The sequence below is a fragment of the Schistocerca americana genome, chromosome 6 (assembly GCF_021461395.2).
Source record: "Schistocerca americana isolate TAMUIC-IGC-003095 chromosome 6, iqSchAmer2.1, whole genome shotgun sequence".
Taxonomy (NCBI): Eukaryota; Metazoa; Arthropoda; class Insecta; order Orthoptera; family Acrididae; genus Schistocerca; species Schistocerca americana.
Window position 1 is genome coordinate 102,505,572 of NC_060124.1, and position 27,815 is coordinate 102,533,386.

The 27,815-nt window shown below is 40.3% G+C and overlaps 1 protein-coding gene across 1 annotated transcript in view; it reads right to left on the reverse strand.

Moving 5' to 3' along the window:
- Window positions 1-27,815, reverse strand: part of LOC124619783 (T-complex protein 1 subunit theta) — a 91,679-nt gene that overhangs the window by 36,855 nt on the left and 27,009 nt on the right. The window contains exons 2-3 of the mRNA XM_047146371.1: window positions 27,430-27,732; window positions 6,666-6,864 (exon numbers count right to left, since the gene is read on the reverse strand). Coding sequence (XP_047002327.1) covers window positions 6,666-6,864; window positions 27,430-27,732 — 502 coding nt within the window. The remainder of the gene's footprint in view (window positions 1-6,665; window positions 6,865-27,429; window positions 27,733-27,815) is intronic.

Sequence of the window (27,815 nt, forward strand, 5' to 3'; positions counted from 1 at the left end):
AAGGATTTTTTCCCAAAATTTCGTGCCCAGAATTAGGGAATAGTTTTGCATTCGCAGCACATAATGTGGAGTTTCTTTTCTTTAGCAAATAGAACCTCAAGCTTCCATTAAGCTGTAACTCTACTGTCTGCCATGCCTACTGCTTTAACCCTAAACATCTGCAGGCGCCTTGACCATCGTTGTACGACAGCAGGAAATGTTTGATGCAGCATTGTTTTTTTAACAGTTGTTTGTCTTTGGAGATCCCACTTCTGAACAGCGTAGTAAGTGTGTAACGGATTGTGTTGTGGAACAACAGGTTTCTGCATCGAGTTTTTCAACAGGATGCAGGCATTACTATTACACAAATTTCAAAATTATTGTTGTATGGCATGTACAAGCAACAGGGGATTGTGGGTCTTCAAGGAAGTACGAAGTCAAGGAAGCCAATGTTTGGAGGTGGCAAAAGGGCGAAGGACATCTGAATAACGTTAAACTGACTAGGAAATATTTCAGTGGCCCACAGCAAATATTTCAAAAATACTCAAGGAATGGCAGTTTTCTGCAATCTCGTCCAAAATAAAGCACATCAATTAGCACAGGAACATAGTATTCAATTTAAAGCCAGCTCTTGGCGGTGTACATGGATGACACAATGTAATGGACTTGTGTTGTGATGATGAACGTCCTTTGCTCAGTGTCTTCCAGCATCGTATGTGATTAAGTTGGTCGAGTATCAGCAACATTTTATAAGACAGAGAACAGAACATCCTTACCTGTAGGGGTGTTCTTTGCTACGACTGGAAAGAGAAGTGCCAAGAGTGTATTGGTTCAAACTATGGGCAATGATAAACGTGGATCACTGTGGTGATGTGTGCACTTGCTGATGGAACGAAGATGCAACCCTATATCATCCTAAACTGCAAAACTTTGCCAAAGAAAAAACTGCTGCCTGGTGTCATATTTCCTTACAACGGAAAAGGATGCATTACCAATGAGTTGGTTATAAAATGGCTTTGTATAGACAGGAGCAGGACGTCTGGTGCTGTTCTAAAGAATTGTGGAATGTTGATCTTTGGTGTTTCAAGGGGCATCTGACACTTACAATGAAGGTAGAAATCCTGAAATTAAACACAAATCTTATCGGCATTGCAGGAGGCGTGATTTTGCAACAACAAGTGTTAGATGTGGTGATGACTAATCCATCTGAAGACCATTAGAAACAGCTGTACAGCAGTTTATGAAGGTTTCTTAGATCTCCAGCCGTATGGTAGCGTTGATATATCACAACATTTCAGGAAGTGTCATACTACCCATCTTCTGGTGAAGTGTCGAGATTCACGGAGAGCGGTGCATTTATATGCGCAGTCGCCCCCCTCCACTAGACCCCGGGAGTCTGCGGTGGACTGGCAGTGTGCGCGCGGTGGTGGTGGTGGTGGGGGGGGGGGGGGGGGGGGGGGTAGCAGTCGCCCCCAGTGGCTGCGTTTGGTTCTCGGTGTAAGCATTCTGTCTGCGTCTGTAGCGGAGGACGTTGATGGGTGCTCCCGACGGATTGCCGCTATCGCATGGTTCCATGCTGCACTGAGTTGGTATCCGTCATCCCTGTCAACCGGGTTGTCGTGAATCCTTATTTCTAGGGATTCTTTCATAATACTTTCCCAGAAGCCAGATGCTCGGCACAGCACCTTTATGTTTTCAGAGTTGAAGGTATGTTCCTCATTTATGCTGTGTTCTGCTATGGCTGATTTTTCTGTGTGACCTAGTCGCACAGATCTGATATGTCCTTCGCAGCATTTAGATATACAGTACTGTGTTTGTCCAATGTATTGTTTACCACAATTGCACGGTATGCTGTATATTCCTGGTGCGTTAAGCTTCAGCAGGTCTTTGGCAGAACCTAGGAGCTCCCTTGTCTTCGGTGGTGGGAGGAGAATGATTTAGATGTTGTATTTGCCCAGAAGTCTTACAATATCAAAATAGCTAGCAACACTGCTCAAACCCCTTATGGGACACTGCAGCCATCATGTGAGAAACACAGCTGAATTCATAAAAATACTCAGGGACATGTGACTACAAAGGGAGGACCTACTAGTGAGCTTCGATTTGATGTAGCTTTTCACGAAAGTGGCCGTTCAAGACTCCTTGGCACTTTTAGCTCAGCACTTTGAACCACAAATAGTCAGCCTTTTTGAATTGCTTTAACAAGTGCTTTGCAACAAATGCACAATCTACTATGGGAATAAATATAAGCTATCCATAACAGTGGCAGTGTTACTGTAGATTCAGTGTAAGGAGGACTAAGTGGCATCTGTATCTAAGGGGCAGATGGGCCATCTTTATATGATTTTATTTTGTATGTATCAGTAGTTTGTGTCCTTCAGTTACCTGTAATTAGGAACCATTTGTAAGTTTTCAAAATAAATCTAGTATTTGTATACGTGTTGTTCTGCAATCCCTTGTTCACGGGGAACGGGCTTGGGTCGTCATGCATTCATAGTCATCTTCGATTATTTGGAAATACGTGGTAATACCGTATTCTGAATTACTCTTGTAGAAAACAGAAAATTATGACACATACTTCAACCTGCAAATATAAAAATGATTTGTGTAAGCATTCTTTATGGAATTCTCACAAACGTCAGTAGCAGAATTCACCACTTCATCTTAATCATAACAGACTTAAGATATTTTACAGGTGATTTCTACAATTCTCTCTCTCCTAATAATAAGTCACAACACATAATCTGAAGTTTATCCATCCATTCATGAAGTTACCTCTCAAGATCCTGGACACACAATGCACTATGAATTATGGCTATGTCACTTTGGCACACTGAATGTTTCAGAAAAGGACAACTACACCATTAGATATGAGAGCTTTAGTTTAGTCTCACGTCTAGTGAACTTATTTGTTTTTGCTTTTAAAGCCTCCTACTGCCATCCAGCATAGTGTTAACTTTATGCTGTTTGAAACTTTGCAACACTTTTGACTGTTGGGCATGACTCTGCCCAGGAATGAAAAAAGGAAACAAAACTTCTGTTAAGCAGATCTAGTTAGAGCAATAGTTTTATTAACTAACTGCAACATTCCTTGTAATTATCAGTTGCGCAGAAAATGCCAAATTATTTGTATGGCCACAGGTGACCGATTTGACTAAGGTTCTTTTTTGGGCAAAATGATGCATATGTACTGTGATTAATTTATTTACAGAGACAGGTAAAACAAAACCACTTAATTGGATGTCTCTTGACTTGTTAAACTAGATGGCTCACAACAACATGTAAAAATCATTCAAATTGCACTATGAGGGGCATTTGAAAAGTCCGTACAAAAATAAAAAGTACTTATGTGTTTGAAGTAAACCTTTTTTATTTTTCGACAGTCTCCTTTTAGACTTATACACTTTGTCCAATGCTGTTCTAGTTTGTTGATCCCTTCCAAATAATAGGAATTGTCCAAGTCTGCAAAATAGCTATTAGCTCTGCAATCACCTCCTCGTTTGAATAAAATCATTGCCCCGCTAGCCATATCTTCAAATTGGGGAACAAATAATAGTCCGAGGGAGCTAAGTCTGGAGAATAGGGGGACTGTGAAACGAGTTGGAATCCTATTTCCATTAACAACTGCTGAGCTGTGTGCTGGTGCATTGTCGTGATGGAAAAGACTTATGTGGTCCAATCGCTGACATTTTACTTGCAGCTCGATTTTCAAACGGTCCAATAACAATGAATAATATGCACCTGTAATAGTTTTACCCTTTTCCAGGTAGTTGATGGGGATTATCCCTTGCGAATCCCAAAAGGCAGTCGCCATAACCTTTCCAGCCGAAGGAATGGTCTTCGCCTTTTTTGGTGCAGATTCTCCCTTGGAAACCCACTGTTTAGATTGTTCTTTGGTCTCAGGAGTATAGTAGTGTATCCATGTTTCATCCACAGTGACGAAACGACGCTTAAAGTCGTGCAGATTCTTCTTGAACAACTGCAAACTATCCTTGCGACACTTCACATGATTCTGTTTTTGGTCAAGCATGAGCAATCGCGGAACCCATCTTGCAGATAGCTTTCTCATGTCCAAATATTTATGCAAAATATTATGTACCCGTTCACTCAAGATGCCCACAGCACTAGCAATCTCACGCACCTTAACTCTTCTATCATCCATCACCATATCACGGATTTTATCAATGATTTTTGGACTCTTAACCTCCACAGGGCGTCCAGAACGTTCAGCATCACTTGTACCCATATGGCCACTCCAAAAATTTTGAAAGCACTTATAAACTGTTCTAATTGAAGGTTCAGATTCACCGTAATGTTTATCAAGCTTCTCTTTAGTCTCCTGAGGCGTTTTGCCTTCATAAAGTAATGTTTAATCACCGCACGAAATTCTTTTTCGTCCATTTTTTGACAATCACTCTACTTTCTTGATTCACAGGAATGCCAAACACAAAGAAATAGACTAATACAGCTGAAACTTGGCACGCGTTCTTTCCAAAGATACTACTAACTAAACATGACCTCGATACGCACGGGTGGTGCCATCTCTCGGACTTTGCACGAACTTTTCAAACGCCCCTCTATTTCTTTACGGTGTGGTGACCTGGTGTTTGTACTTTGTTCGTTCAGTGGAGCGTGCTATATGGGAGAATAGCACACTCTTTTGCCAAAGAGGATTCACTTTGAAGTAAGTTGTCGGCTTCATTGGAAATTTTTATGCCTTAGAGTTGTTCAATCATGCTGACGAATGTTGCTGCGGGCAAATTTAAAACACCCCAAGACCTAAACATATTTGTGTGTGTGTGTGTGTGTGTGTGTGTGTGTGTGTGTGTGTGCGTGTTTTCAACAGTTGGCTAATACCTTCTGCCCAGTAATGTTCAACATGACAGTTGAAGCCTTTGTCCACAGGGACTTTGATAAAAATCAGGGCCTGTCTCAAAGTTGTGGATGGCTCTCATTTAATCCACCAAGATGTTTATGTTGTAGGGAAAGGAACTACAAAAGAAGTGCAGGGCAGATTAGAGGTAAGTAGTTCCTGGAAAGTGATCAGGAGCCGGGTGGGTGGGGGTGAGGGATGGTTATGGTTAGAAGAAGCCAACCAAATACTGGGAGAGGCCAACTTCAGAGTTGGTATTTAGTCCGTTTTTGTCCGAGTGGGGGGAGTGGCAAAAATATTTTGCCACGGTAGAAAGAGAGCAAATCTTAAACCAACCTGTATGGCATTGTTTAATTTGGGTGTGGGTCAGAAAGTAAGGTCTACAATAGGGTTGAAGACCTAAGTCTCTGGCTCTGGTACAGAACTTTTTGGTAATGAGCTACCAACAGTGTTGTGGGTTTGCTTGGATTCTGGGATTATACAATGTTGAGACTGAGGTTGGGGGGATGTGACAGATGGAAGTCAGCAAGGTGCGATCTGGGTGCTATGAGGGATAGACAGAAAGTTTCATGGAAGGTTCACAAGCTGCCCACACAAATGAATGTCCAGTGGCAGAACATGCTACTGGGCACAACTCATCTGACTTCAATTGTTGCTTCACAACCCATGCCACCTGCATCCCTCTCCCCTCCAAAATCCAATACCAGCTTCTCTGAATTACATAGGCAAGAACAGTCTTCACAATACACCCTTCAATCCCACAATCCTCCTGACCTTTATCACTGATCACACCTGCAGCACACCCATCTTCATTCCTGACCCCTTGACCCCCACACACATTTTGCACTCTCACTCTCCTCTCTGCAGTCTCTCCTTCCTCTCTTCAAGTCTTCTGGCCATTTCCTCACCACATTGTAATCGTTGTTAATAATCACTTGGTTTGAGAGATTGCACAATCTGTATTTTGTATGGGTTAAAATGTAAATCTTGATGAAGAATCCTTCTCATTGAAGTGGTACTTATTCCAAGATGTAGAGCATGTTGCTTGGCAGATCGGCGTGGACTTCTGAGTATTGCCTGTTGAACAGCAGCGGGGTTTTGCACTCCCACCTCATTTTTTAGACATTGATCCAGTTTGTTCAAGGTTGTTTATCCATGAACGAATTGCGTTATCCAAGGGAACAGGCCTGTTCTGCGGTTCAAATGGCATCGAAAAGCATGTCGCGCTTTTCACCAAACACTCACCATTCGTATAATACGCTTTAACCATTTAGCCGCGATATTCACCCGTCCAACGATCCATCACAACTAAATGGCAGGACATGCAGGTAGAACGGAGCCGGTCACCATTACCCCCACCACTCATATTCCAGCTGTCCAGGCCGTCTCCAATCTGCCCGTTCCACTGGCTAACCCTGTATTACCTTGTTGTTTCAGTTGAGGCAGCTCAGCTGCTGGTAAAGGACAAAACTACAAACAGCAAACAGACTGCTACAACAGCTTAAGTTAAGATTCATTTCATTTTAATTCTACAGCATACAGACTTCTTGTGTGTCAGGCACCATACGACGTTAACTTTGAAACACATACTGCTACGATTCTACAAACAACAAAAATATATAAATAAATAATGTTATGTGATTAGTTTCAGCTATAAACAAAACCATGAAGCTATAGAGGATGGCAGGAAGGGGATTTGAACACTGTTCTTCCAAAATATGAATCCAGTTTCCGGATCCCCCCCCCCACACACACACACAAATGCACACATGTCCGCATAAGATAAACTGTTAATCTTTAGCACAAAACTTACCACAAGCCTTTGTTATTAACTTTGTAAGGAAATCTTCGTTTCCATACTGCTTGCTCATTATTGCTGGCTTAATACCTCTTGCTGTATCTTCCTCTTTTCTATAATCCTTAATTTCGTAACATGTGAGTGTTGGTAAGATTTCTAATGCCTTCTCCAAGGCAAGTTCATATCCATCAACAATTTCTGATGAGGTTAAGCCCTGTAAATAATTGAGATACAAAAAATTATATATACAGGTCTTCTTATATGATTGCTGGAACTGCTGATAAAAGATTTCTGAAAACCAACAGAAGTTCCACAAGTGATCAAAAAACAATTACTTGTTTGCAGTTAAAGAAAGAGTGAGAAACTGGTAGCAACCACAAGCCACAAAAGACACTGTCAAATGTCAATAGAGTGCAGTCAAAGTTAATATGGCAAAATAGTAGGAAAGTGAAGGCTCACTTTTTCAAAGATAACATAGCTGTAATCTGCCTAGTGGCAAAAAAGGATTTCACAGACTGTAATATTCCAATTTCACGTGTCTGAAACACTGTTGCTAATGACAGAATAGAGACCGAAAAACAGGGGAAGTCTGTGATGAAGCAAGTTCGTGGAGCCCTCCATTGGTAATGCTGGAATTCAACATAGTGTTTGCCCACCCTTAGCCTTGATGACATCTTCCACTCCCCCAGGAATACATTAAATCACATGCTGGAAGGTTTCTTGGGGAATGGCAGCCCATTCTTCACAGTGTGCTGCACTGACGAGAGATATTGATGTCGGTCAGTGATGCCTGGCACAAAGTCGGCATTTCAAATCATCCCAAAACGTGTTCTGTAGGATTCACATCAGGATTCTGTGCAGGCCAGTCCATTACAGGGATGTTATTGTCATGTAACCAATCCGCCACAGGCCGTTCATTATGAACAGGTGCTCGATCATGTTGAAAGATGCAATTGCCATCACTGAATTGCTCTTAAACAGTGAGAAGCAAGAAGGTGCTTAAAACATCAATGTAGGCCTGTGCTGTGATAGTGCCGCACAAAACAATGAAAAACATGACCACACCACAACACCACCGCCTCCGAATTTTACTGTTTGCACTACACATGCAGATGACATTCACCGGGCATTCGCCATACCCCCATTCTGCCATTGGATCGCCACATTGTGTAGCATGAATTGTCACTTCACACAACATTTTTCCACTGTTCAATAGTACAATTTTTATGCTCCTTACACCAAGCAAGGCGTCATTTGGCATTTACCAGCATGATGTGTGACTTTATGAGCAGCCGCTCAACCATGAAATCCAAGTTTTCTCACCTCCCGCCTAACTGTCGTAGTACTTGCAGTGGAGCTGATGCAGTGTGGAATTTCTATTTGACGGTCTGGATAGATGTCTGCCTATTACACATTACGACCTCTTCAACTGTTGGGGGCTCTGTCAGTAAACAGATGAGGTCAGCCTGTAAGCTTTTGTACTGCATGTGCCCCGTCATGTTTCCACTTCACAGTCACATCAGAAACAGTGCACCTAGGGATGTTTACAAGTGTGGAAATACAGACGTATGACAAGTGACACCCAATCACCTGACCACATACGAAGTCTGTGAGCTCTGCAGTGGACCCCAGTCTGCTCTCTCACAATGTCTAATTACTACTGAGGTCACTGATATGGATACCTGGCAATAGGTGGCAGTTCAATGCAAGAAAAAATGTATGTTTTTGGTGGTGTCTGGATACTTTTGATCACATAGTGTATTTTTACTTCCCCTCTTGTTTTGCCATCTGCCTCCTTAAAATTCATATTTTCACATCTAATTACCATTAACATACATGAGTATAATCTGCTTTGTCATAAAACAAAAATTTTGGCCCTCAGTTTTAAAGAATATAACACCAGATCTAATTTTGTGCTTAGTTTTATGTATGTAACTGATTTTCTAATTTATTTTGACTATTCCTAGTTAATCTCTTTTGTTATTGGGTGAAATCAGTAATTGTTACACAACTTAAATTCTATTGTTGGCCTACAAACAAATATAAATTGTTGTTGTTGTTGTTGTTGTCTTCAGTCCAGAGACTGTTTTGATGCAGCTCTCCATGCAACTCTATCCTGTGCAAGCTTCTTCATCTCCCAGTACCTACTGCAACCTACATCCTTCTGAATCTGTTTAGTGTATTCATCTCTTTGTCTCAGTCTACGATTTTTACCCTCCACGCTGCCCTCCAATACTAAATTGATGATCCCTTGATGCCTCAGAAAATGCCCTACCAACTGGTCCCTTTTTCTAGTCAAGCTGTGCCACAAACTTATCTTCTCCCCAATCCTATTCAATACCTCCTCATTAGTTATATGATCTACCCATCTAATCTTCAGCATTCTTCTGTAGCACCACATTTCGAAAACTACTATTCTTTTCTTGTCCAAACCAGTTATCGTCCATGTTTCACTTCCATACATGGCTACACTCCATACAAATGCTTTCAGAAACGAGTTCCTGACACTTAAATCTATACTCTATGTTATCAAATTTCTCTTCTTAAGAAACGCTTTCCTTGCCATTACCAGTCTACATTATATAATAATTTTAAACATTTGGAGAACAACTAACAGTATTCTTTAAATATTTATTTGGCTTTATTCGAAAACATGTTAACAAAGCCAGCCCTTAATAAATTCCAAAGTAACTACGAGTTTTGACAAAAGTACTGTTTGTACACCTATATCTGTTAATTTCATCATTTAAACAAATAATTCAGCTTAACCCTAGCAGTAGAAGAAACTGTTCAAAGAAGGGAGCTTTCTATATATTCAGTTAATTGAATGAAGTATGTTTCAATTGTAATTTATGGAACTTAAACATCGAACAATGTATAGTTTAAGTGCCTATTACTGTGATGATATATAAAGACCCGTTTATTGGTCCAGAGATAGTCAGTCCACAGCCGAGTTTCACACAAGGAACCCGTATTGGTTAGAACAACAATAATGCTTCAACTTAACTGTGAAATAGGTTTAAGATGAATAGGCCGTGTGTTAAAACAATGACAGTGTCTGTTCAATATGTACCATATTATTCTGCAAGAACTGTGTAGTTAGGTTTTTACTGCTCAGATATTCAACAGTTAACTATTGTAGCAGTATGCTGATGTATGCTTGCAAACTATTAATGAGGCTTATCAAAATTTTCGAATAGTTAACTGGCCACATAACTGTATATTATTGGGGGGTTGTGAACAGTGAAAGTAAATAACTATGAAATGCAACTGTGCAACTGTTGGCTACATCATTTATAGTAATCTCAAGTCCAAAATACTTCATCCATTCCACCCTTTGAGTTTTTCCCACATAATTTTACATATTTTCCTGAATTTTTCCCATGTATTTTACAGGTTTTTACTGTTTTCATTCTCCACTATGGCTCCTTGCTCCTTCCACCTGTGCCAATTGCAAAAAATTTCCTATCCCTGCCAGAACACACTGTTCCTGCATTGCTGCCTAACATGTAGAACAGCATCAAATGGCCTGACTATCAAATTACCCATCACTGGCTGCAACTCGTCTTCCACGACCACCCTAGTCTTGCAAAACCATGTAAAACTGGCCCAGAATTGCTTGCAATATCTCCTCTCCATCCATAAAATTCTCCTGCTCTGCAATCCCGAATTCCTGCATCCCATCTGTCACACTCTTGCCATCATGGAAACAGAGTGGCACGCACAATGCCCCCTCAAGAAACTCCAACCATTCACTTCCTACTCCCACCTTGGACTACCACTAACCACCCCTTCTACGTAAGCCCCCAAGCATCGCACATTGCCTCTAAGTCAACAAACCCTGACACTCAGACCTACTGCATTTACCACACACTAGCTCCCTTCTACCACCGCACAGAACTCAAAACCAAAACAGTAATGAATCTTTCCTGAAATGCCTTAGTCTCACAGAAGTGCAAGTCCTTTGCAAGGGCCTTACCTTTTGCCCCACTCCCAAATTCAATCATGCTGGACTTGTTAATGACCTTTCCTTTTCCTACCAATCAGACTCAACCCAAAACTGATACTGAATCATGCTTGACTCAGTTCACTCCTCCAACGAATTGTGATCCACCCCACTACCATCAAAATCACCACCCTGTTAATATTCCAGAATTTCTTACCCTCAAATCTTGACTCACCATCTTTCCGCAAACACCTCAGCATCGAAAGCAATCTTACATCCATAGAGGGAAAAACAATCCACCACCTACAAACTAATTCTGACCTTATAATCATGCTGACGAGGGCCCCACTATTGTTGTTTCTGAACCACAGGGAATAACTGGTGGAAGGACTGCCAGCTGTCAAGATTCATCCACCTACAACTCCCGTCATGGTGACCACATTCCACCAAAATGCAACAGGATTCCTAGTTCCTCCTCAAATCCTTAGGTTCATCCCAGAACCTCTCCCTTGAGCCAACCTCACTCCAACACTCCCTGACTGCTACATTGTACCTGCTTCCTGAAGTCCACAAACCCAACCACCCAAGAGGCCCCATTGTGGCTGGTTACTGTGCTCCTATTGAGACAATCTCTGCTCTAGTGGACCTTCATCCTATTACCCGTAGCCTACCGTATAGAAGACACCAAGTATTTCTTCTACAAATCACCATAGTTCATTTTCCTTTACCACATGGCACCCTGCTCATAAGTGCTGGTGCCATCTTTGTCTACACAAACATCCCAATGCCCATGGAATTGCCACCATTGAATATTACTACTACTACCACTGCTACTACTACTACTACTACTACTACTACTACTACAGGGTTATTACAAATGATTGAAGCGATTTCACAGCTCTGCAATAACTATTATTTGAGATATTTTCACAATGCTTTGCACACATACAAAAACTCAAAAAGTTTTTTTAGGCATTCACAAAAGTTCGATATGTGCCCCTTTAGTGATTCGGCAGACATCAAGCCGATAATCAAGTTCCTCCCACACTCGGCACAGCATGTCCCCATCAATGAGTTCGAAAGCATCGTTGATGCGAGCTCGCAGTTCTGGCACGTTTCTTGGTAGAGGAGGTTTAAACACTGAATCTTTCACATAACCCCACAGAAAGAAATCGCATGGGGTTACATCAGGAGAGCGTGGAGGCCATGACATGAATTGCTGATCATGGTCTCCACCACGACCGATCCATCGGTTTTCCAATCTCCTGTTTAAGAAATGCAGAACATCATGATGGAAGTGCGGTGGAGCACCATCCTGTTGAAAGATGAAGTCGGCGCTGTCGGTCTCCTGTTGTGGCATGAGCCAATTTTCCAGCATGTCCAGATACACGTGTCCTGTAACGTTTTTTTCGCAGAAGAAAAAGGGGCTGTAAACTTTAAACCGTGAGATTGCACAAAACACGTTAACTTTTGGTGAATAGCGAATTTGCTGCACGAATGCGTGAGGATTCTCTACCACCCAGATTCGCACATTGTGTCTGTTCACTTCACCATTAAGAAAAAATGTTGCTTCATCACTGAAAACAAGTTTCGCACTGAACGCATCCTCTTCCATGTTGCAACCGCGCCGAAAATTCAAAGCATTTGACTTTGTCATCGGGTGTCGGGGCTTGTAGCAATTGTAAACGGTAAGGCTTCTGCTTTAGCCTTTTCCGTAAGATTTTCCAAACTGTCGGCTGTGGTACGTTTAGCTCCCTACTTGCTCTATTCGTCGACTTCCACGGGCTACGCGTGAAACTTGCCCGCACACATTCAACCGTTTCTTCGCTCACTGCAGGCCGACCCGTTGATTTCCCCTTACAGAGGCATCCAGAAGATTTAAACTGTGCATACCATCGCCAAATGGAGTTAGCAGTTGGTGGATCTTTGTTGAACTTCGTCCTGAAGTGTCGTTGCACTGTTATGACTGACTGATATGAGTGCATTTCAAGCACGACATACGCTTTCTCGGTTCCTGTCGCCATTTTGTCTCACTGCGCTCTCGAGCGCTCTGGCGGCAGAAACCTGAAGTGCGGCTTCAGCTGAACAAAACTTTATGAGTTTTTCTACATATCTGTAGTGTGTTGTGACCATATGTCAATGAATGGAGCTATAGTGAATTTATGAAATCGCTTCAATCATTTGTAATAGCCCTGTACTACTACTACTACTACTACTACTACAAAGCCTGACTGACTCCAAACCTACAACCTCCTTCCTGGTCACCATGAACGACTGCATTCTTAACCACAATTTCTTCTCCCATCAACTACAAACGAATCAGTGGTACAGCAATGTGTGCCCACATATCATCCCATGCCAACCTACAAGTATTCACCCAAATGCAAGCCAACCTTTTTTCCAGATTTTTGCAATCCAATAATGTGGCTGCAGCTTAGTTTCATGAGCGAAGCCTAAGGAAGTTCTGAAAAATGTAACTAGAAGCTGCTGTAAGTAGTTTTTTGCCACAGAAGCTGTTGTGTTAGTGTTTTGAGTATTGAATGTGAATTACTGTTTTATGACAGGGGAATTAAAATTTAATATTGTTCATCTCTGAATTTAGCAGTTTTTCAAATATTCATAGCAATAAAAATAAATATCTACACACACACACACACACACACACACACACACACACACAATTAAATCAAACTGGACCTTTTTAAGAACTTGCAAGAAGTTGGCAAATATGGTAAGTGAAGTTTTACACTTCGACAGCTCCTGTTGTAATCAAGCTATTTCTCTATGCTAGCAATATCCATGATGCGACAATAGTAAGTGTTTCACTGCCATAATTAATTTCATATTCATGAATAGAAATAAGTTCCACATTTGAACATGAGCACCCTTATAAATGAGCTTTTACGGAATCTTGTTACTTCTGTGAGATATTTCTACCATAACAGATAATCGATACGAATCACATTGTTATCCGTTCCGCAGCACACAAGCCCACGTTCAACCCCTCCCGTAACTTCATTTGTGTTACTTCCACTAACCTCTGGGCCAATGAGAGCAGTGCTCTTTACAATATTTGCAGACAGTACATCTGGATTTCATCCTCAGTTTCTGTCTACTTAAGCACTTTTGTGAAGTACCAGGTTTTAGCCCATCATCGTGAAGAATGTTCACCATACTACAAAGTTGAAAAAAAAAAGTTATTTCTCTCACTGAGAAAACATCAAATTGTGCTCCATGTCAGTGATCCGGGATCGATGAGTTAACTCGAGATAGAGACATCAAAAGGAAAAACTTTTTGATTGTTCCACGAATAAAAGTACATTTTATGGGCAAAAATGTGGCTGCTATTATGTGTTACAAGTTGTGCTGAATTATTTTGTGAGGGGGCAGTGACAGAAGTGCTTACTCGTGAGCGCAGAAATTATCCAAGTTGCTTGTCACCACAAATTTCAAATGAAGCCTAAACTGGGTTGCCTGTTCTGTGAAATGTTGGTGATTTTCTTGTCTTAAGCTCATTGCACAGAAGCTGCCGCCAGAAAACTACATGGAAAAACTCTAATATCAGCGTTTCACAATCAGACAGCGCACCAAAAATAATTATCTTCTTGGTCATATAGGTGATGCAGACGAAGGTCTGTTGTATTTTGATATGCCAACAAAATACACAGTAGAAGCAGAAGGCAACAAATATGTCAAGATGCTGCCCGCAGCTGGTGAAAAGCAGCGCATATCTGTCAAGCTCGCTTGTACAGCCAGTTGTCACAAACTGCAACATTCATTGTTTTAAAACACAAGACATTATGTAAGTCTGACGTATTTCCAAAACACATTATTGTATGTGCAAACCAAAAGTGACTGGTTCACAGAAGATATGGTGTCTGATTGGATTAGACTTTTATGACAACTTGTCCTGGTGCCTTGTTAGGTTTTGCCAAACATGCTTGTACTACATACATGTGCAGGTCATACTACTGTGACTGTAGAGAGAAAATTAGTAAAGGATAGAATGGATTTGGTTGTAATTCGAGGAAGGACAATGTCAATTATAAAACCATTACATGTTAGTTTAAACAAACCATTTAAGGAAAAACTTAATATGTACATGCAATGGTTAATGAAAGACAATATGCAATTAATGACTACAGGATGTGTTACGCACGCAATCTTGTCTCAAGTGTATGAGTGGATTGACCAATCTTGGGAAGGTATCCCGAATAAAAATGTCCAGTACGCATTTAAATATGCTGTGTTTCTAATGCATTTGATGGCTTAGAGGACAATGCTCTCTATGAAGAGAGAGTAGTGACAAGGAAACAAGTGATGATGACAATCATCTGAGTGATGGTTAAAAACAGTACATACATGTTTATGATAGTTCCATAAAATTTCTGTATTGAACTCCTGCTTTTCTTTTATCATTAATTTTCTTTGTAGATATGTGACGGTATCCATCCAACCAGTCAGTGAGCCTATGCTACTATTAACGAGAAGACATTGGTGTGTGTGTGTGTGTGTGTGTGTGTGTGTGTGTGTGTGTGTGTTTTACATATGCATTTATGTGAGTTCTTCACATATTTTGTTCTGTTATGGGCTTTAAATTTGTATTCTTATTTGCCTCTTTATTGGGGTTTCTCCATAGCACGTGTCTGTCTGGTTTACCATAAGCCTTTGTGAGCCTCTTTCCCCAGAGAGAGAGAGAGAGAGAGAGAGAGAGAGAGAGATTAGTGCCCTCCTAGATGTTGAAAGAAGCTGATGACCTTCAGAGGCTTTATACTAGAATTTCACTGACCATAAAAGAAAACATGAAAAATCCCAGCTGTGTTCCAGAATACGGTCCAGCGAGACTTGCCTGTGACTTCACTGCTCATGGCCACCCATTTGTAGTTTCTAATTATGGCCCCTTGTATTTTAGGTGGACACGCCATACCTTGTCGAACAACACAGAGACATAAGAGACGCCGCAGGACAAAGATTTTCCAAAGTGATGACAATACTTACAGTTCAGTTCACACTTGGTACGGGTCACTTGTGCTGGAAATGATTGTGTAGAAATGTTAAAAAAGTATTCTAATGAAGTACCCAGTCCAATCCTTCCACAGAGGACACAAAACAGTGTCTTGAATATGTAGATTGCTCTTTGCCAAATTTACATCCCTTAAATCAAGGTGATACCCTGTCAAGCCAAAATGTAACTCTCTTGGATGAGAACACTACATTACTGAAAGAAGAAATACTTCAGAAGACATTCATGGGATATGGAAAGACTGACGTATGAAAAACATGAGTAGCGGTACAGTCTGTGAAAGTCTTATGACCACAGCTGCCCTATTTCCACTTGAAATATTTTGATAGACATCATGAATTCTGACTTCTGGTACTGTCTGCAATGTAACAGCAATTTTAAGTGTCCAACAAACTAATCTTAATTCCGTGCAAATTATAGCAAAGCCTCAGTTAACCAAGCTCTGACCTGAAACTCAGATCATCTGAAACATCTTCAAAAATCACAAACCCAAAAATTCATATTGTACTGCATGGAAATAATTCAAGGGTAAAAGTGTTCTGAGCTAAAGCTGATGGTGAGAGTAGGCACCCAACCTTAAGTTGCTTCCTCAGCTACCAACTCACCAGTCTAAATCTTGCTACACTGACTACAACAGTGCAGTGAAGTAGTTTACCTCTGTTACATGTTTATTACTGCACTATGGTGACTAAGCCGGAGTGTGTTACAATTACTTTCATCGATAAATTAGTTGCTATAAAAGAAGTTGAGAAACGAAATTTATTGAAAACTGTCGTTAATTATAGAGCTACAAGATATGTATTTGCAGTTGCGGATATAGATAACTATCAGCTGTATAATGGAATAATGACAATGGAAATTTGTGCCAGACCAGGACTCTAACCCTGATTTCTCGCTTATTGCATGCGTGTCCGAAGCAACATTGCATTGAACTTCTGAACACCACAGGCACTGCAATATGGTGGAAAGGGTGAAGCCTAAATTTCAAGAGAAAGCTGTGAAAAACCTTTGCAGAAAAACACTGAAAGCATTTGACTTGAAAAAGTAAGCAAGGCTCTTTATCTGGAAAAAAGGCTTGCCTTTATGTGGCTCAACAATGCAAGAAAAAGCTAAAATGATTATCTGGATGGTTAGACAGGTTTGAAAACAGATAGGGCATTTGGCAATTTAATGTATGTGGAGAAATCTGTAGACCCAGATGCAATTGATATTTTGAAACAGAGTTTGAAGATTACCAGACGAGGCTACACTAAGGACCATATTTTCAGTGCCAATGAAATGGATGATGATTTTCAGATGATGCCCACAAGATTCTTAACTTCCTTAAAAGAAATGTCTGCCTCCGGAGACAACATGGGAAAATGGAAAACTGTTCTTTTCGCACCAAACAATTCTGGCACATTTAGAATGTGTATCAGAAAGTTGAGAAACCTTAAATGTTGAAAGATATTCAACCGAAATACATTACCAGGTTTTTACAAAACCCAAGAAATACCTTGCATGTTTTGCTAACTATTGACTGAATGTTTTAGTGATCAGTTCTACAGAAAGTTGAAAAGTTTTTACCTAAAAAAGGTCTTGCTAAAAAAGCAAATATTAAATGACTGTGCACCTGCATATCCTTGTTAGTTAAAAAGTGTTGATTTGTTGTGTGTTTCCTTCCCCCAAATGTTACCAGTCTAATTCAGCCACTGGATCAAGGCACAATAGCAGAATTTAATCTGCACTACCATGAGCGGTGTTTGAGAAACATCCTGCAGGATGGCGACATGCAAAACAAAAATGTGAATCAAGTGTTGAATGCAGTAAAAATATGTAAATGCACAGTAGTTCACTGGTTTGCCCAAGCATGGAATAATGTGAAAGCAGAAACTCTTCAAGGGGGCAGGGGAAAACAGTATGATACTTTTAAAGGAGAGGACTTGGAAAAATTTTGAATACATGACAGAAACAGTAAAAAGAATTCCCGAGTGCAAAGACTTGGATACATGCATAGTTGATGAATGGATTGTTGTGGACAACTCACAAGAAATCATGAATCAAGAAATAATAGAAACAGTATTTCTCCTTTGAAACCTTTCAAAAATACGTATTGTAATATTATCAAACAAAATAATGCAGCACTTATAAGATGTTCATGGCAGAACTGAAAAAACTGCTATCCCACATGGCTTCCTCCCCCCCCCCCCCCCTCCTCTTAGTTTGGTTAACAGCAGTTGTACTGTGCAACAAGTCTCTCTCCCCCCCCCCCCCCCCCCCAGTTCTCATTTATAGGGTGCAGCTTGCGTCCAAGGTAGGCTTACATTTGGGTAAATATGATATTCATGGGAGATCTAGAGGAATCCTTCCTAACCCCCAGAATCAAAACCCCTCACTGGTTCAGATTCATTAATGACATCTTCGTGATGTGGACCAAGAGTGAGGACACCATATCCATGTTCCTCCAGATCATCATCATCATCATCATCATCATCATCATCATCATCATCATCTCCTCCCCCATTTGCCTCACCTGGTGGTCCTCAACCCAACAAGCCACCTTCCTCGATGTTGACGTCAACCTCACAGATGGTTACATCAGTACCTCCGTCCATATTAAACCTACGTACCATCAGACATACATACACTTCAACAGCTGCCAACCATTCCATTCCAAGTAGCCCCTCACATACATCTAGCCACCTGAGGGTGTCGCATCTGCAGTGATAAGCAGTCCCTCTCAAAATATACCAAGGGTCTCAATGGGGCCTTCCAACTGAAATCATCCTCCCAAACTCATACAGAAACAGATCTCTGGTGTCTCACATGCCTTGTCGTTCCAGTCATCTCCCATAAACCCATCATCTGGCCATAAAGGAGCACTCACTTCATGAGTCAGCATCACCCAGATTGGAGCAACTGAATCACATTTCCGTTAGGGTTTCGACTGTCTCTCATCATACACTGAAATGAGGAATAGACTACCTCTCAACGTTCCCTGCAATAAGGTATATCCTACCCTTTATGCTTGCCACCCATCTCACAGTGGTAATCCACTGCCCACCAAACGTATACAATATCCTTGTCCAGCCCTATCCTACACACCACCCCTGCTCTCAACCCCTTGCCTCACAACTCGTAACCCTGCAACAGGCCTAGATACAACACCATCCCATACATCCTCTAACCACCACCTATTTCAGTCCAGTCACAGGCATTCCTACACCATCAAAGGCAGGGCTACCTGTGAAAGCAGTGATGTGATCCACAAACTAAGCTGCAAAACATTGCACTGCTTTCTATATGGGCATGACAATTAACAAGCAGTCAATTTCCATAAATGGCTTAACAAGCTGTCAATTTCCATAAATGGCCAAAAGAGAGCTGGACCACATAGTTGTGGCACGTGCTGCCCAACACGATGTGCTTCTACGGCTGCTACGCACCCTGTGCCATCTGGATCCCTCCTACCAACACCAGCTTTTCGAAAGTGGACAGGTGGGAATTACTACTGCAATTTATCCTAAGCTCCAGTAACCTCTGGCCTTCGCTAGTCCCTGTCCTCCACTTACCTATCCCCTTCCTTGCTCCCACTCAAGCACCACTCAGCCTTCTATTCCACCCACTGATCCTTTTACCCTCATCCACTTTCCTCCTCTTCCACTCTCCTTCCTCCCCCCTCCCAAAACCATCCAACTGCACTCAGCAGACCTACTCTGTCCCAACACACGTTCCCACATGCTCCCACAAGCTGCCCTGCAGCTTCCCCCACCCCACACTGCCAACCCAACTCTCCACCATCCACACCAGATTGCTGCTGCCATTTGGCCACATGGACAGAGACAGTGGTCGTGTGTGTGTGACGTTCTCTAAATGGTGAATAGCAACATATCCTTTTCAGAGAAAAACAAAAGCAGCAATAAAGTGCCAAATGCTGTGTATTGCATCAGTCATTATGATTTCTCCAGAATGAGATTTTCACTCTGCAGTGGAGTGTGCACTGGTATGAAATTTCCTGGCAGATTAAAATTGTGTGCCGGACCGAGACTCGAACTCGGAACCTTTGCCTTTCGCAGCAAGTGCTCTACCAAGTGAGCTACCCAAGCACAACTCTCAACCCATCCTCACAGCTTCAATTCTGCCAGTACCTTGTCTCCTACATTCCAAACTTCACAGAAGCTCTTCTGCGAATCTTGCTGAACTAGCAATCTTGGACGAAAGGATATTGCGGAGACATGGCTTAGCCACAGCCTGAGGGATGTTTCCAGAGGTTCGCAAAAGAGCTTCTGTCAAGTTCGGAATGTAGGAGACAAGGTACTGGCAGAATTGAAGCTGTGAGGACAGCGAGTCGTGCTTGGGTAGCTCACTTGGTAGAGCACTTGCCCGCGAAAGGCAAAGGTCCCGAGTTCGAGCCTCGGTCCGGCACATAGTTTTAATCACCAGGAAATTTCATTATGATTTCTCTTTATGTGGAGTACAATGGGGTGCACTAGACCAAAAACAGGTGGGCATACAGCTCTCCTGAAGCTAACTATTACTGTTGTTGCACTCCGATGTAATTCTGCGAAGTGCCCCAAATAACCATAACGCCTGTATCAGGCAGTGTAGGCAGTTGTGAGGGTGCCATATATACCACACCAAGTCCTTTTGCGACCAGATTAACATTTACTGGGCACTGCGGTTTTAACAATTTGCATTCCTCCATTCAAGCATGAATATGTGGTTTTCTTTTTTTCTGTCAGCTTGAGCAGTAGAGTTATGTAGAGTAGTATCAATAGGAACTATGAAAATAACGTAGGTGATGAGTAAAGTGGAAAAATGTGATGAAAGTAAAGGAAAATAATCAACAATAAGTGTAAAGAGTCTGTTATAGGAAGTTGTTTAGAAGTAACACTGTGATTCAAATTTAAGTCATATAGTTCAGGTCAAAAATAGCTCATCAATAGCAAGAACACTTGTCATATGTGTTGATTACACTAAATCCCAAGCATTTACTGGTACATATTTGAATCAAGACAAATAGTAAACCACTTGGGAATAATAAAGCAAGAAACTGTCCATAAAGGTCGTAAACCAAGAACGGAGGATTTTTCTTCACCCAATGGATGTTTGAGAAAAATTTGCCATTTCCATAATAACTCAATGCTGTATCTTACAAAATAAGGTGCCAGAAAGAGAGGGCTATAAATTCGAATACAAACTGTATCTCTCTCCAGAAATGGAAATTCCCATCTTCTACAAGCTGTCGAAAGTAGTCATTAAATTTTTTTTCAGGATGCAAGCAAGTTCGCTGCTTCGACAAGTGCGCAGAGACTGAAGGGAGCCACATGCGTTGTCCAAGAGGCAACCTGCTCACAACTGGCAGCACAGAGCCATGAAATCTCAGCTGCCCAGTTTCCCTGACTAAAATGTATGTCATCTTTTATTAGCTGCCACAGATGGCCTGGCTAGTGCTTTACACCTTTAACTCTACTGACTTGGGCCCCTTCAACTGTCTCTGTACATGCCAATATGTCTCCCTCTCCCACTTCTAACACGGCACATGAACTCTACAAAAGCCACCAACAATGAGAATGCAGCCAATAAAAAACTCTATATTCAGCACTTTTTCTTAGAGAGCTGAAACTATAGGATATGCGCATCTCCTTGATATAACTACAGAACTCGTGATTGTAGTGCTGCAAAATGAGTGACCCAAGCAATAACTTAGTGGTTCCTAATGACTAACATCACCACCAAACAAAAAATCTCAAGTCTCTCAAAACGTTTATGGAATGATGCTGGACATCCCAAGCCATCCAAAGTGTTTTAGGATTAATTCTGAGTAGGCTTTCCATTAGAATATGGACATCAGATATCTGTCTATGATATTACATAGAGCTTTGAATTCAAAAATTTCAGAAGGGAAACTGGGTGCAAGTATATAAAAGAGTTCATAATACTATAGCACACTTGCTACTTTTGTGTAGTCTTCCAGTTGTCAAGAGACAACTGGAAGACTTTTTCACCTTTCTACACCAACTGCAATTATTGTAGCAAAGTATTACCTACCATTTAAAGATGAGTAGGTCGCACCTCTATTACTGTCCATGATCAAGAGAGGATTACAACAAACTTCAGATATGTAGTAGCGACAGAAATGTCAAAGAAATCAGGTCACAAGTTTCAAATGACATTATGACGTAAAAAAAATAAAATTTATTTGTAATATGATTTGAAAAGTGGAGTTAAAGTGGAATTACAACAAATTAACTGCCAGAAACTACAGCAGAATTGATGATTTCTCAATTTTTGTTGAAGACTGTAAACAAAGTCAAACGTCGAAGTCATGATTAATCCTGAAGTGGGTGCGTGGATACACCCGTCACCCAGCGTTTTTACATTGTGATTATTTCCATTGCATTTAAAGTTGCAGCATTCCCTCACTCAGTACCTTTCAAATAGATGCATTGTTGAAGATCCGTTAACAGCTAATATCAGTTGGACAGCTAAACACAGAGCAGCAGGACATTGAAGTTTAGTTGGGGTACAACTGTCCACCACGTGCCTATCTACATAACAATTTCTTATGGTAGGTGTTTTCTTTTTTTAACATTTTTCACACTAAATTCATTGTAAGTACAATATTAAAAAATTTTATTAATCTGAATAAAATTTCTACGTTAACTAAAGTGATTACTTATGCAGCCTTCAACACGTACCATAATTTACAGAAACTGATAATCATAAACATGTTTTTATTTTAGTGACGTCAGATCTGAACAAAACAAGAGTGGATGTGTCTTCCAACCCTGAAGTGCGGATGAGGTGGCTCGAAGCTGATGCAGAGTGTGATGAAAATGACGTATTTGATTCTGAAGAATCTGATTCAAACGAAGATGATCAACTAATGGAAAGTGATCGTGATACTGAAACTGAACAATCTGCAGATGAATACGATAATAAGAATGGTGAGTCTACTACTACTACTTCCTATTATCTTGAGAAGGACAATAAAACAAAGTGGTCTATGTCTTTTCCTAAAAGAAACATAAGAACAAGCTCAGAGAATATAACAACAACTCTACCTGGCCCCAAGATGCAAGCATCAGCAATATTTTCTGAAGATAAGTTATCTTTTCTTAGACAGCAGCATTTTCAAAATTATAGTTAGCTGCACAAATATTTATGTAAGAAATTTGAAAAGCAAATTTCAGAGACAGAGATGATAGCTTCACTGATGAGACTGAAATAAGAGCACTTTTTGGCATACTCTACCTAATAGGAACACTAAGAAGTTTTAGAAGAAACACTAGCATGCTCTGGGATAACTCTAGAGCAGGGGTCTCCAAACTTTTTAGTCTGCGGGCCACATTGACTCCTCCACAAAGTCATAAAGGCCAAGATCTACCTAGTGGGATTAAAGCACCCTAACACTCCACGATCACCGTAATGTAAGGCTAAAGGAAAGATGCAATCGCAAAAATCTAAGGTTGTGGGAATAGCTAGCACTGAAACGAACTACAATTTTTATTTAATTACATAATTTTGATTGGTGGACAAACCTGACCGAAATTCTGGTGTATTTTATTCAGGCGAATTTCACCGACAAAAAAGTATGTCACTGCACATTCTTCACGAAAGCATCCTGCAAAGTTAACGAAATCTCAAAATCATTGTTAGCAACACTATTACTGCAAGACGTAACAGAGGTAGAGTATGTCAACGCATTGTTATTTCAAGCAGCGCAACAATAAGTTTAGTTATGTGGTCTTGTAGGGAGTAGCAGAGCAAATGTCACGGTGTACTGGTCGCAATAGGCCTCGAAACACAATTGTTGGCAGTATAGGTACCACCTCAAATATTTGGCAGCCGGGTACCGGGGATGTCTGGCCAGCTGACACGGGCCAGTTTGCCGACCCTCGCGGGCTGGTTTCGGCCCGCGGGCCGTAGTTTGGAGACCCCTGCTCTAGAGGAAATGTCTTAGAATTCTGTTACCTAACTATGAGTGAAAAAAGATTTAAACTTCTACTGTGATGTTTACATTTTGATGGCGTAAGGAACAGAAGCCATCGAAAAGAAATTGATAAATTAGCCCCAATTAGAGACATTTTTGAGACTGTTGTTCATAATTTTTCAAAACACTTTGTTCCAAGTGAATATTTGACTGTCAATGAACAGTTACTTTCTTTTTGAAGAAAATACCAATTCAGACAGTATCTTCCTAAAAAGCCCGCCAAATACAGCATTCAGACATTTGCTTTGGTAGATGCTAAAACTGCCTATACTTTCAACTTACAAACTTAAGCTGGCACTCAGTAAGAGGGTCTTTTCAAGCACAGTAATTCTCCAACAGATTTAGTATTGAGATTAGTGGAACCTGTCAGCGGGACTCACTGTAAATTACTGGCGACAACTGGTTCACCAGTGTACCACTGGAGCAGAAGCTACTAGAAGACAAGAGACTAACATACGTTGGAACGCTCTGGAAGAACAAGAAGGAAATTTCCAGGAGTTTTTACTTAATTAGCAAAGCCCTCGATATTCTTTTTTATTTGGCTTCCAAGAGAATTTCACGCTAGTTTCATACTGTCCTAAAGTTAAATAAGCTGTTCTCTTGATATCTACATTACATCATGACGATACCATTGATAAAGATACAAAAGATTCACTAAAACAAGAAATTGTAACTTTTTACAGTATGACAAAGATTGGAGTTGATTTACTTGATCAACTAATTTAAAAAAATGATGTGTCATGAAACACTCATATGCGGTCTATGGTTGTTTTCTGTAATTTACTTAATGTTTCTGCCATGAACACACTGTGCATATACCGAGCAAATTCTAGAATGCCTAAATCATTGAAAAAAATGGAGTTTCTGCTGATGTTGGCCTACGAAATGATGAAACCTCAAATTCAGTACAGATCTGCTGTCCCTCAAATTCCCATTGAATTACGGCGGCATGCACGTGTTCTACTGGGCATAAATTCAACAGTTACACGACAAGACAATCCCCGAGAAGGTTCCAAAGGATGTTGCTGCAAGTGTGGAAGACAGAAAACCAAGTCAACTAGAAAATGGTGTCATTAATGTAAAAGGTGGATGTGTGTGCCTCATTTGCATATCGCATGTGTTAACTGTCTCGGAACTAAACTATTGAAATATTTTTTTGGAAATTTGTGTTTTATTTCGATCCCTATACATATACAAACATAGAAACAGCAACTAAAGAAAATTTGATAATCATTTCGATGAGTTAATTAATAAACACAAATGCAGGACAGGAGTCCCAAATGCACCTAACTCCGTAACGATACAGCACGCGCCTACTGCAGAGTTAAAGACAAATTCAGGAGTGCATTGCACGTGTAGGGCATATTTTCTTTAGAGTCACAAGGGTAAATATCTGTAAATCGAGTAAAGTTTCTCATGAGACATTGCAAAAGAATTGCCCTGAAAACTAATTTAAAAGAAATGAAAAGTAAATTTGTTTAATAAATTACAAAGAATTTGAACAATAAATGCAACTGGATTTTAAATTTATCAATTATCCTATACACTTTTTATTCACAGATGACAAGTGAGTGTTTTTGTTCATGTAAGTGAATAATGTTTTGCATAATATTTGTTATTTACGAATAATAAGCCCGGTGATAAAGCACACTGCACATGTGCACAAACCAAATTTGCAATGTGTGAAAGTGAATGCAGGCACATGAAATCCGCATGACTGTGGACAAGGCCTCTTGCGACTGTGCCAGCCATGCGGCTGGTGTACATGCACTCATGAGGCTGAGATTAGAATCAGTATTCTTCAGCAACTTTTGCCAGTATTCGCAAAGCATATTCACGCTGTCACTCACACAGCACACGTACATACAGGCCACATGGATAGGCCATGCAGTTGCAAGGCCCTAGTGTGTACTACACAGGACTCATACTAGTATTCCACATAAAATTATCAAGTTACAATTTCTGGCAATAAACAGATACTTATTTTTAAAATACAGGAAAATAGAACAAAGATTAGGGCATCCACAATGTAGGACTATATTGGCAGGAAAAGTTAAAAGATGCACAGAAAAATCTTCCTAGGGCAGTGAAAATAGGAGAATCACGCGATAAATGCGGTAAATCGGGCAAGAACTACTAAGAAACATTCACAATGGGGTGATGAAAAATCAAAAATACTGTTTTAGATAACTGATGCACAACTGAAAAATATACCAATACCACTGTTTTCTAATGAAACTGGCAGGAAAAAATGATTTTTAATGTATCATTCCCCTGTCAGCCCTAGTCAAACTGTCCCACTTCTGGTAGTTTCTAAGAAGGTGGTTCTCTTCAGTCACAAATAATACTACTAGATTCAGAAGAAAGAACAGCCAACAAAATTAGTGGAAACTTCTGAAAGCACAGATGAAAAGTCAAAAATAACAGGAAGGGGATGTAAACAGTGCAGCATCTATAACACAGAAAAAGACATATGAACATTGTGAATTTTAAATACTACAAACTAAAAAGTATACGTCAGCATGTAGTAAAACCAGTAAGAGAGAGGATTGCCAAGATGATGATGCAATCTCTCACACACAAAACCAGGGACTGGAAGAGAGAAGATTTATAGGGAATTACTTTGTGTGCAGTTATTCAAGATATAATAGAAGGAAGGAATTCTACGACAAAGTCTAAAGAAAAATTTAATGTTGGACACGGATCACAAGCTTGAGCTGGATAAGGAACAGAAAATCATCCACACTGTGTGAAACAATAATTCTGGCATTAGCTGAAGTGATTTGAAAACACTATATAATTTAAATCTACTGAACAGGCAGCAATTTGAAACCTGCTTGTCCTGCATATAAGCCCATCATTTTAACTATTGCACCATCTAGCTCCATCAGACATAAAGGCAGATACACTGCAGAGTGAAGTTTTTTCTAGGTAATGTAACTTAAACCTTGAGCAGCAGAATGAAAATCTGATGTGAGTAACCTTACCACTTCTTCCTCTCTCTGATAAATTTAACATTCTCCTTCACCAAATGCTGAAAGGTCATCCAAAACTATGTAATATATTCTGTCTTTGCTTCTTCCTCCTCATTAATGTATCACATGAACTCCCCCCTCCCCTTCCCCCCCCCCCCTCCCCCATTTTCTTTACACCATCATCTTATGATTGTACCGCAATTTCAACCATGCTGTAAACCCATTAACCAAGAATGTAGGAAATCTACTGTACAACAGTAGATGGTGCAGTAAGTCTAACCATCTACTAGACTTAGAATTTAACAAATTACTCCAGCCCTGGCACCGACGTGAAATCCATCAGCCATGGCCTGGAAAGACAAATACTGTTGTCTTTATGAAGTGACTGATGCAAATAATATGATTACAAAGTAAAGTTTTGTTACCCAACCAATTGGAAATTTTCACAGCAGCCACTGAGATTACTTTTTTACACCTGATTATCTACAGACTTTAATTTATACATTTTATAGTCTTAACTTGCCATGCAAGATCTGCTCAGTTCTTAACCAAATAAGAACCAGCACTGGCAGCTGTTCTGATTGTCTGCATAAGTGGTAGAAAATAACTTTTCCAAGTTGTGACTGCAGTGCTGAAAAGCACTGTCCAGTACACAGTTCAAGAATGTCCTCAGAGTTTTCTGTGTCAATCCAACAGATATTATGGTGATGAGAGAGGGCTCAATACACTACATTTGCAGTCTAAATTTTATTTAGCAACTTGTAACAATTATAAATATTAATTTTTAGTGATGCATTAAATAAAACAATTAAATGCACATTAAATAAAACAATATATAAAATAGTGTTTCGTAAACTCACCATCCTCAATAATTCTTCAGCAGCTTCTAACAGAGCTCCTGAAAGAATAATTACAAAATTGGTGCCATCTCCAACTTCTTGCTCCTGCATTTGTGAAGCAAGTATCATTAATTTAGCAGCTGGATGCTCCACTTCCAACTCCCTTATTATTGTAGCTGCATCATTTGTAACAAACAGTTTTTCTATGTGATTTATCACCATCTTATTCATCCCATTTGGCCCATATGCAGTTCTTACTGTTTGTGAGAACTGTTTGCATGCATTTATGTTTCGATAAACAGCTTCTTCCAGACCAGAAAAATACTGAAAATTGAGAAAAAAAGGTTAACAAAAGCTGATCAAATAAATTCAAGAGAAAGTTAAGACAAACTTTGATAGCTCCATGT